At 31.1% G+C, this 12,240-nt stretch overlaps 1 protein-coding gene across 8 annotated transcripts in view; it reads left to right on the top strand.

The window, feature by feature from the left end:
* The window catches only part of mv (lysosomal-trafficking regulator mauve), a 97,944-nt gene that overhangs the window by 39,847 nt on the left and 45,857 nt on the right, over positions 1-12,240 (top strand). For all 8 annotated transcript variants that reach the window (XM_074134623.1, XM_074134622.1, XM_074134620.1 and 5 more), the window contains 10 exons: positions 4,134-4,244; positions 4,931-5,073; positions 5,937-6,059; positions 6,160-6,299; positions 6,395-6,558; positions 7,584-7,693; positions 9,023-9,185; positions 10,810-10,956; positions 11,035-11,169; positions 11,249-11,400. In XM_074134623.1, the coding sequence (XP_073990724.1) occupies positions 4,134-4,244; positions 4,931-5,073; positions 5,937-6,059; positions 6,160-6,299; positions 6,395-6,558; positions 7,584-7,693; positions 9,023-9,185; positions 10,810-10,956; positions 11,035-11,169; positions 11,249-11,400 (1,388 nt within the window). The remainder of the gene's footprint in view (positions 1-4,133; positions 4,245-4,930; positions 5,074-5,936; positions 6,060-6,159; positions 6,300-6,394; positions 6,559-7,583; positions 7,694-9,022; positions 9,186-10,809; positions 10,957-11,034; positions 11,170-11,248; positions 11,401-12,240) is intronic.

Genomic DNA, 12,240 nt, shown 5'->3' with positions numbered 1-12,240 from the left:
TTTATATCTTCTACATTTATAGATCTGTGCACAAAATAACTATAGTTTATAATTGAGAAAAACAAAGTGTATAAGAGATAATAATTCCATACCAATACGTGGTTCACAGTGGGAGATATAGAACAGCCACAATTTTACAAAATTTCATGACCCAAAAAATTTTCAACCCTTTATATCTTCTACATTTATAGATTTGTGTACAAAATAACTATAGTTTATAATTGAGAAAAACAAAGTTTATAAGAGAACAAAATTCCATACCAATACGTGGTTCACAGTAGAAGATAAAAATCAGCCATAATTTCTCAGAATTTCATGACCAAAAATTTTTTAACCCTTTATATCTTCTACATTTATAGATCTGTGCACAAAATAACTATAGTTTATAATTGAGAAAAACAAAGTGTATAAGAGAACAAAATTCCATACCAATACGTGGTTCACAGTGGGAGATATAGAACAGCCACAATTTTACAGAATTTCATGACCCAAAAAATTTTCAACCCTTTATATCTTCTACATTTATAGATCTGTGCACAAAATAACTATAGTTTATAATTGAGAAAAACAAAGTGTATAAGAGAACAAAATTCCATACCAATACGTGGTTCACAGTGGGAGATAAAGAACAGCCATAATTTTACATAATTTCATGACCCAAAAAATTTTCAACCCTTAATATCTTCTACATTTATAGATCTGTGCGCAAAATAACTATAGTTTATAATTGAGAAAAACAAAGTGTATAAGAGAACAAAATTCCATACTAATACGTGGTTCACAGTGGGAGATAATGAATAGCCATAATTTTACAGAATTTCATGACCCAACAAATTTTTAACCCTTTATATCTTCTACATTTATAGATCTGTGCACAAAATAACTATAGTTTATAATTGAGAAAAACAAAGTGTATAAGAGAACAACATTCCATACCAATACGTGGTTCACAGTGGGAGATAATGAACAGCCATAATTTTACAGAATTTCATGACCCAAAAAATTTTCAACCCTTTATATCTTCTACATTTATAGATCTGTGCACAAAATAACTATAGTTTATAATTGAGAAAAACAAAGTGTATAAGAGAACAAAATTCCATACTAATACGTGGTTCACAGTGGGAGATAAAGAACAGCCATAATTTTACAGAATTTCATGACCCAAAAAATTTTCAACCCTTTATATCTTCTACATTTATAGATCTGTGCACAAAATAACTATAGTTTATAATTGAGAAAAACAAAGTGTATAAGAGAACAAAATTCCATACCAATACGTGGTACACAGTGGGAGATATAGAACAGCCACAATTTTACAGAATTTCATGACCCAAAAAATTTTCAACCCTTTATATCTTCTACATTTATAGATCTGTGCACAAAATAACTATAGTTTATAATTGAGAAAAACAAAGTGTATAAGAGATAATAATTCCATACCAATACGTGGTTCACAGTGGGAGATAGAGAACAGCCACAATTTTACAAAATTTCATGACCCAAAAAATTTGCAATTCTTTATATCTTCTACATTTATAGATCTGTGTTCAAAATAACTATAGTTTATAATTGAGAAAAACAAAGTTTATAAGAGAAAAAAATTCCATTCCAATACGTGGTTCACAGTAGAAGATAAAAATCAGCCATAATTTCTCAGAATTTCATGACCCAAAATTTTTTTAACCTTTTATATCTTCTACATTTATAGATCTGTGCACAAAATAACTATAGTTTATAATTGAGAAAAACAAAGTGTATAAGAGAACAAAATTCCATACTAATACGTGGTTCACAGTGGGAGATATAGAACAGCCACAATTTTACAGAATTTCATGACCCATAAAATTTTCAACCCTTTATATCTTCTACATTTATAGATCTGTGCACAAAATAACTATAGTTTATAATTGAGAAAAACAAAGTGTATAAGAGAACAAAATTCCATACCAATACGTGGTTCACAGTGGGAGATATAGAACAGCCACAATTTTACAGAATTTCATGACCCAAAAAATTTTCAACCCTTTATATCTTCTACATTTATAGATCTGTGCACAAAATAACTATAGTTTATAATTGAGAAAAACAAAGTGTATAAGAGATAATTCCATACCAATACGTGGTTCACAGTGGGAGATATAGAACAGCCACAATTTTACAAAATTTCATGACCCAAAAAATTTTCAACCCTTTATATCTTCTACATTTATAGATCTGTGTTCAAAATAACTATAGTTTATAATTGAGAAAAACAAAGTTTATAAGAGAACAAAATTCCATACCAATACGTGGTTCACAGTAGAAGATAAAAATCAGCCATAGTTTCTCAAAATTTCATGACCCAAAAATTTTTTAACCCTTTATATCTTCTACATTTATAGATCTGTGCACAAAATAACTATAGTTTATAATTGACAAAAACAAAGTGTATAAGAAAACAAAATTCCATACCATTACGTGGTTCACAGTGGGAGATATAGAACAGCCACAATTTTACAGAATTTCATGACCCAAAAAATTTTCAACCCTTTATATCTTCTACATTTATAGATCTCTGCACAAAATAACTACAGTTTATAATTGAGGAAAACAAAGTGTATAAGAGAACAAAATTCCATACCAATACGTGGTTCACAGTGGGAGATAAAGAACAGCCATAATTTTACAGAATTTCATGACCCAAAAAATTTTCAACCCTTTATATCTTCTACATTTATAGATCTGTGCACAAAATAACTATGTTTATAATTGAGAAAAACAAAGTGTATAAGAGATAAAAATTCCATACCAATACGTGGTTCACAGTGGGAGATATAGAACAGCCACAATTTTACAGAATTTCATGACCCAAAAAATTTTCAACCCTTTATATCTTCTACATTTATAGATCTGTGCACAAAATAACTATAGTTTATAATTGAGAAAAACAAAGTGTATAAGAGAACAAAATTCCATACCAATACGTGGTTCACAGTGGGAGATAAAGAACAGCCATAATTTTACAGAATTTCATGACCCAAAAAATTTTCAACCCTTTATATCTTCTACATTTATAGATCTGTGCGCAAAGTAACTATTGTTTATAATTGAGAAAAACAAAGTGTATAAGAGAACAAAATTCCATACCAATACGTGGTTCACAGTGGGAGATATAGAACGGCCATTATTTTACAAAATTTCATGACCCAAAAAATTTTCAACCTTTTATATCAGTGGTTCTTAACCTTTTCATAGACGCGGAACACAATTATGTGTATATATTTTTCTCGCGGAACACTAACATTAAATAATTTGAAATTTGGTATTTAGCAAGACCTTAAAATTAAATTCAAATTAAAAGAAAGGAACAATTCTTTGTTTTCGTATCTTTCCTAAGTTTGTAAATTTCAATACATTTAAAATTGAAATTTCGCGGAACACTTGGACCATATTGGTGGAACAACAGTGTTCCGCGAAACACCGGTTAAGAACCACTGGTCTAGAGACTCGTGAAGAAGTCCAAGTCTACAAAAATTAACCGAAAAGTATTTATTGAAGACGCTTAGAAAAATGGCATCGCCAAAACGTGATTCGAACCATTGGTTGAAAAGCCATAAAAGTGCATGATTAAATTAGTTTGATTAACGATTGAAATTGAACTAATTCGGTGATTAAAATTAAAGTTCAATTTAATTCTCAGATTTAATCATAATTTTTTTAGTTTGATTAAATTAGTTTGTTTAACGATTAAATCTGAAATTTAATTGATTAAATAATTGTCATATGATTAAAATTACGATTAAATTCTGATTAAAATTAAAAATAAATTTTATCAATTAAAAAATTTAATCAATTAAATTTAGAATTTAATTTTTTTTTTAATCAGTGCCCAACTCTGACTACAAGTAAAAAAAAAAAAAGAAAAAAGAAACCAATTCACACCATCAATAAATTAAAGCCAATAGAGTTCTCAAATTTCAAAATCTATTAATATTTGATATGAATAAGTTATTGAAGATGCAAGGGTGATGCAAGGTCATTTTTTGAGAGAACTTAAGGTCCTTCCTTTATTCGCAGCTCTCCTGTCGGTAAGAACAACAGTTTTGTGTGTATTTAAACTAAAAATATTCATACCTTTTTTTTTTTTTCAGTCGGAACTACAGATTGTAACGAAAAAATAAGTGTAGCTAGCCAATTAAATCTGAAATTGTTGGAACCATTGATAGTGCTCAGCGTTATTTGTCCTTACTCTGGTAATCCAGGTAAATATTAAAACTCCTTTTCTGGTCATGTACATATATTTACGATAGTGACTTCAACCTCATACATATACACGCGAAGGCAGTCTTTCATAATACTTAATACATCATAATACTTTTTTTTTAATGTAGTCATTTTTCACAATTTTTTAGGAAGTTTTCATAATCATTGTCAAAACCAGTGATCCTTATGAAACCCTGATCAGATTTTTTGGACGTAACTCTTATTAGTAAAATAAATTTTTATTTATTTATATTTATTTTTTACATCAAAGAGTGTGGAATAGTTAGATAATAGTTATGCAAGAGATTTCGATCCAGAAAATTAGAAACGTCAAATAGAGACCCAGAAAGCATTTCAGTAGTCTACGGTTTTTCTTTTAGACTATAAAACCTGTATATCGGAAATTTCAATGTGTATCAATCCGAGAAAAAGTCGTACTTCATTGCAATGACCAACTCTCTAGACCTATGAAATTTAAAATAAATACGTTTTCTTGCGAACCGTTTATTTCTAAAGCCGGATCTGTGATTAGAATGTCCTGTGATACGTAATAATACCTATAAAAATTTTAAGCTGGTAACTAATGGCACTCGTTTTGGGTCACCTCAAGTCTTAAATGAGTTTGTATGGGTCTATTTTTCATATTTATCATTTTGTATTCCAGTTTAATATGAATTATTTTTAGGTGGAGTTTCACAACTAAAAGAACGTTTAGAAAAAGTTGTTAAAGGTAGTTTAGGTTTGAGATCTGTTTGTGATGTTCTTCTAAGAGCAAGCGGTGCCAAACCTTGCCAAAAAACCGTAGTTCCTATGCATCCAATGCCAAAAGTAAGTGACCATTGAGATATAGACACTTCTAAATTGTATATTAAATAATCATTATTTAATCATTACGTCCGGAGGCCGGAGTGCACTGAAAAAAGCTTCGGGCGCCAATAACCTTAGATGTTGACGCGCCTTAAATTAAACAAAAAAAATCCTGTAGCGCACTGTGTAATGTTGACATATGTGTGATATCAGAATTGTGTTGTTTTTTCGGTAGGGTAATTGGTCTGAGTAAACCTCCAGGTTAAGGAAAAAATCCTGTAACAAAAAAACAAAAACAGCAATAAATAGAATTTTAACAATGAAAAAAAATTTCTGCTATTAAGCTTGAGAACATAAGTAAATGGGAAATCATTCAGATAGATTTTAATATTTTGGGAGAATACTTATGTACATAAATTATGTAAAGACACATTCTGTCTTTGCTTTAATATTCAATACGCTTACCTTGCAAAATATTGTACAGTAGGATTGAAAAATACTTCAAATTTCTTCGAAACCATGAGTAATCAGTTTTAATTTAATATGTAAAACTAAAAGAATTAGAGTAATTTGAAACACTATGTATGTAAGACACTTAAGCATGCAAATTTTTGCGTTACTATGCGTATAACTATTGCGTATTACAGTTTTTATAGCTGTAATTTTTAATCAACTTTTGCTGCTTCGAGTCTAATCCAAAACGGCCTCCCAAGTTATAGCGACTTCTAGGCCAACGGCATACCCCACTTTTGCGACACTGATTTTGGTTTCTTACTAGTCAATCATTATTTTCTAAGCTCTAGTTTATGTAGTAGGAATGAATGTAGTTTGTTTATTACTTATTAGTTGTATACTAATTATTTTGTTCTGTGCAAATGTATTAGTTAGATGACATTGAAACCGGTCTTGCCAGTGCAATAGATGACAATAATTCAGACTCTTCGTTGGGGAATTCGGCAGACGAAGGTTACGACGCAGATATCGATCTGCCTTGCAGAAAGATGCAGGTGGGAAATAAAGGTTATCTGTTTTGTAAGTTTTTGATAATAATAAGATAAATGCTACTAAATGAAACTTCCAATTTTTGTTTTTTTTCATTGCGATTAGGAAAGAAATGCGATCAGTGGAAAAGGAAGTTTACCGCCCAGTAGGAGGATATCGTGCGCCCTGAACGAGAGAAAGATCAGCCAGATTGTGCATCCCCAACTTTGTCATTTAGCCTTACATCTTATAGTCAAGTCTCACAAGTAAGATGGTTGTATAATAGTTTTAATTGATAAAGTTTGGTTACTCGTACTTTGAATGCTGTTTTACTAACAAAAATACAAAAATTTATCTCTAGAGACGAAAAGTGGACAAAAGAATGCGTCTATAGTTTACACAAGTTAAACGCAGTATTGCGTGATGGTCCAGATAATTGCATTTGCCTTGCCGAAAGCGGCTTTTTAAAGAATCTATTGGTTCAGTTTACTGATTTGCTCACCACTGGTCATCCTCAAAATTATGGTAATTATTTCGTTAAGTCTTAGTTATAATGATGTACAAATGTTTTAACGTTGAAAGAATTTAGTTTGGAAAAACATTTGTTGGACTTTCTGATACCGCAGTTTACTTAATCAAATAGTCTTGAAACTTCCAAATTGCACTAAAAAGTAATTTCCATATTATGTGTGTTTAGTTTAATAAACCATTTTCGAAAACTAAAAATATATTTAGGGAAGAGGCACTTGGGGGCAGCCGATTTTGTTTTGAATTTGAAACTGCTTGGAATGTAATTGATCCTAAATAAAATTTAATTGCCTATAAGTATTTCCATTATTCTAAACTAAGTAGAGCTATTAGCGACCACTAATGCCAAAGTAACATCTTTTCGCTCAAAACTGGAATTATATTTTCCCGGGAAAATGGTTTAAATAAAAGTTGTAGACGACAGGTGTACCAATTTTAAAGAAAATCATCGCAGCCGCTTTCAATTAAATTTCCAACAATACAAAAAATACTTCAGTAAAATGATACTTTCACAAAAAAAGATTCATATGAAACCTTGATTTTGCGTTACATTTGACCAAATTTGAACTTATTTTGATTTTTCTGGCTAGTGCAATTCAGCTGGCACGTATTTTATTACCTTTCATACATAAATTTAAACAACATACTTATACGATTTTCTAAAACTTTTTATTTAGAAACAAATATATTTTTTTTTTTTTTTAATCATTAACATAATGGAATAAAATAAAAAAAAATTGAAACAAATTTCACAAAAATTTCTTTATTAACCTTTAGCATGAAAATATTTGCTTACTTTCGTAAATTTTAAGTAAATCTTCACAAAAAGGTGTTTCATATTCAGAAAGTCTGGAAGACTCCATTTCGAAAATTGACTAAGCAATAGTATAGTTTCTACTATACCTTAATTACCTTAATTTACTATACTTTGCCTTAATTTTCTTTTACATTTTTTACTAAAAAACAAAAACAAAAAAGCTTCAACTAAGTAAACGTTAAATTGAAAAATAATCCATTCACAGAAATGCAGCATGCAGTTTTGGAGTTATTTTTTTGTATTGGTAAAAGTTACATTGGCGCAGATGAAATGGCCATTTATATAAGTTACTTCAATTCTGACAGTGCTCCATTGGTAAGTTTATTATATCTAGTGTTGCAATTATTTAAATTCTTTCCATCATTTTGTCTTTACTTTTATTATGTTTTTGCATTTACGCCTGACATTTTTACTTAATTCTTTAAAATACTATTTTTTGTGATTTGCCATTATTATTGTACAGTTATATGCCCGATTCTTTTTAAATTACCCGCAACCCGCGTGCAAGAGAAATAAGCAATTCCTTTTTAAATACAAAGTTAATAGTATTCAAACTTCAGTGGTTGGTTGGGGACAAACAAGAAGAATAAACTGTTTTAAATGTTCGACGTTTCGGACATCTTTGATGACCTTTTTTCAGGTACTGGTATGTGAAAGTAGGAAGATTTAGTTTATTTTAATTTTAGACGCGTGAACATCCGAGGTCATTGGCGCTTGAAGCCTTTCTTAAAGCGTTGCCGTGTCTGAACAGTGAGTTGTAAAGGGGTTCGTAGAAAAAGAAAATCTAAGGCAGGTCGAATCCGGAATCTAGTGTCCATCGCTTATTATTATCTGACCAAGCATGATTTCGTTAAAGAAAAGCCGCACAGTGTTACTTACCTTTACTTTTACAGCGTTTCATCAATGAGCTTGCCTCAAGTCAACAGATCTTTTCATAATATCCTATTATTCCTATCTCCACCTTTCAAATCCCTTCCAATCAGCTCCTCCTCGATCTCCTCCTGCCATTGACGCGCTGGTCTTCCTCTTTGTCTTCTTTCTGGAGGGATCCAACTCTGAATCTTCTCAGACCACTTGCCTAGGTCCATCCTTCGGACATGCCTCTTATTACTTAATCAATCTTATTACACGTTCTTTCCCAATATTCATTCTTAATTTCACTAACCTTTCCTTTTAACTAACCCATTTAACTTTCTGTAAGTAAGACGGTCCTCATTACTTTTGGTATTTAGCCATTTCAAATATTCATCCTTTTTTTCTTTAACCAGTTCTTCCATCTCTTCATTCCACCATTCTTCCTGTATTCTACTTCCTGCTTCCACATTCTAACGCCCCTTTAGCAGCCTGATGGATGCAACTTTTCAGGAAGTCTTATAATTCGGATGAGCTATCCTGTCTGTAAATTTGCATTGGATTTCCGTCTTCCAATATTGGCAAAATTGTTGTTGCCCGTGGAAAAGTCATCCAGGCCCAAAACTGGAGATTCGCTGTTGTATCAATGAATTGTTTTAGATTTTTCGTGGCTTATCCAGCAGAATGGTGTTGATAAGTACTAATAATGTCATTATTTCAAATTGAGATTTAAGTTGTCTAACTATAAGTATTTTTATTTATTTATTTATTTTTATTTTTTTGTTTTTTAAGAAAATGTTGCTACCGCCTCTGTTGAAATTGGCAAATGGAATTGTGCCTCATCAGCCTAAATATATACTGAGTTTTCCTGTTGAATATTCGAACGCTAATCTTGTCAATACAACTGCTGCTCACAAGTTGGCCATCGGTTTGCATCAACAACACATTTCTACCAGTATATTTTTTAAATTATTTTTTCAAATACAAAAATAAATCTAGCTAATAATATCATTTCCATCTCTAATCACTATATTGATATATTAAACTAAGTATATTGTTTGGCAAATTATAGTATCTGAAGAAGGCGAGTCTGAACAAAGGTATTCCCAGAGTAATGAGCAGAAGAAACCTTGAATCAATTCTGTGTAGCGATAAATCTCTTACACAACTTTAAGCTAGTGGATCAAACACTGAATAGTAATAGTAATAACTGAATAGTTTATTGGGATAATAATTAGTAACGAATGAGTTAATCTCCACGTGCTTGATTTTGTAATCATTTCTCTGTATTTATTTTTTCAAAGTTAACATTTCCCCAGATAAAGAATTAACTAAACGGTAACAAAATTAAAGAAAAATTTAAACAATACGTTGGGAGAAGTAAGTTCTTGAACAAGGGGTAACCATAAATCACTTCTCAAAGGATACTAAAGCAAAAATTAAGGATTCAGTATTCCTATTAGGAAGGAAATCACTATTGAAGACGCTTATTTATTTAACCAGAAAGAGCGGGGTTAAAACAGTTAATTCGAGACCTGTAAAGCTAATATGCATTGTGGTACTGGGTTCGATTCCCGGTCTAGGCCTTGGATTTTATTTAATTGTTAATAAAAGCAATTTACAGTAAAGTATGTTTTTCACCTCCGAGCCGCCTCCGCCCACGACACCTAATTGGTAGTTGGACGTAAAGCCCCGCTTGAAAAAATAGGCAATTACTTTTCTTCCTTACTTCCTTACGTAAGACAGTTAATTAACTGTCTTATATATAGAGATATACTATATAATTATATAGAGATATTGTTTTATTTTATAAAAATAATTTTTTAGCTTGTATGTCAGGTAATTCGCTTACTGCATCTTGGCTTTCTCTCTGTGGTGCCCTTGGACACACAGGAACTTAATACTCCCTTCGTAGCGTTTTACCTCCTTCTTTCACAATTAATATGACTAACAGTGGGAATACAGTAACGAAACGCTGAGTAAACAGTGCCCTAAAAAATTATTAGATACATATCTGATGGTAAGGTACAGATGCACACTGAGCTTGTTTTAAATTGGTTTAACCAGGTATGCAAAGATTTTTTTGGTTACCTTGATCCAATCATTTCCATAAAGTCTCAGCTCAATTTATATATTAACAATGTGAATGGCAAAAGGATACTCAAGTAGACTAACGAAGGAAGTTTATTATCAGGAGCTGGAGAAAGTGCTATATTTAAAGAATTATATAAACCGAAACAAATATTTGAAAAATAATATTAGTTATACAAATATGGTCTACTTAAGAACATCATATCACAGTTGAAAAAATTTTTTTGTTTAATTTGTATGTCGATAAACAAACGATTCTCTTCTATAACCTAGATGGAGATAATAAAACCTAGCTCGCAAAAGGCCTATCTTATGCTGCTGTTAAGCCCGCTAAGAGATAACCCGCTGTGGATAATTTGTTAATAATGCGCACTTTCAAATATGGAGTTGTACCTATACGCGCTCTATTTATTGTATTTTTTCGCTTTGAATTGTACTTAACAGCATTAAATTCAGATTAATTTAGTAACATGACTCACTTGTTTCAGATTTGCAGAGTTGTTGGTCGCGGGGAGCCATTTTTCTGCCATTAAACGCCGAACTTGGGTGGGCAATGTGGGTGCAAGGTTTTTCATTCTCACTTTGGCTGCGTCTCGAGCCTCACCACTCTCTGTACATGTCCGATCATGCTGACAGTAATTTTTTTTTATTCATTAAGTTAACAATTACAATTAATAAATTATTCATAATGAAATTATAATTGTTTTTACTAGCGTACGCGGAGAGCACTAGCTCAGAAAGTGGTAGAAGTTCAGGTTTGGATGATATCAACATTGACCACTTGCTACATATTATTTCTATTGGTTATGAGGCTCATGTGTTGGAATTTTGGGCTGATACTTCCAAAGGTAAACTTGTTTTCTTGCCTGATGCTATTTTATGATCTCTCTATCTAGGTTGGTATAAAGAAAAAAAAACTTATTCTAGAGCTTCTACACGTCCGACTAACAAGACCTGACAACCAAAAGATAGAAGTATTATCAGAAGTCTCTTTGGAAGGTCGCCTTTCCACAAATATTTGGCATCATTTGGCTATTTCTGTTCATGATTCAGTTCATAGTGGAAAAGTTATCATTGAGGTACGATTTTCATTGTTTTGAATTTGCTGTTTATATGTATATGTACATTTATCTAGTAGCGCAAGAAGGGAATCAGTTTTATTAGGCATTTCATAATGGTATTCAGTTCTAAGCTGTTATTATTTTTACTTTCATTTACTCTTCATAAGGAACTATTGTAATTGGGTTGATTTTCAATTTTGAATTATCATAGGAAATGTCCGTTTTGAGATCCTTGTATGCGAAAAAGTTGTTTTTATAAATTAATATATAGAGTATTAATATATACAGGGTGTCCCAAGCTATACGGATAACGACTTTTTCTCGGAAACTAAGATAGCTAGAAAAAAACTAAAAAATACGTGTCTCCTTAGTTTTTTGTTAGAAATGCCAATGTAATATGTAAATTTTTTTCTGTGCTTCTAGAAGCGAGCTACAGGCACCAACTTCATTTCTTCAAATGGGAAGGTGCGATTTTTATTTCAGAAATAGATTCCTCTATTTTTTTAAAGAAAAATTTACTTGAACGGTTTTTTTCTGTGAGCGATATTTTAGAAGTTATGAATGAAAACATGATTCTTATAAGAAATGTCAAAATGATAATATTATAACGGTTTTTTGATTGAAAAGTACTATTTTATTATAAAGAGCATGTCTATGCATCTCTAATGGTGGAGGCCATTTCGAGCATGATCTGTAATGTTAATGAGGAGTAAAATTTATAATAAAATAGTACTTTTCTTCTTATTCAATCAAAAAACCGTTATAACAATATCATTTTGAAATTTCTTATAAGAATCATGTTTTCATTCATAACTTGTAAAATATCGCTCACAGAAAAAACCGTTCAAGTAAGTTTTT

Source organism: Rhodnius prolixus, unplaced genomic scaffold (genome assembly GCF_049639745.1).
Source record: "Rhodnius prolixus isolate KJV_2025 unplaced genomic scaffold, Rpr scaffold_22, whole genome shotgun sequence".
In the NCBI taxonomy this organism is placed as follows: Eukaryota; Metazoa; Arthropoda; class Insecta; order Hemiptera; family Reduviidae; genus Rhodnius; species Rhodnius prolixus.
The sequence above is the reverse complement of the archived record's forward strand: the minus strand, read 5'-3'. Positions and strand labels throughout refer to the sequence as shown.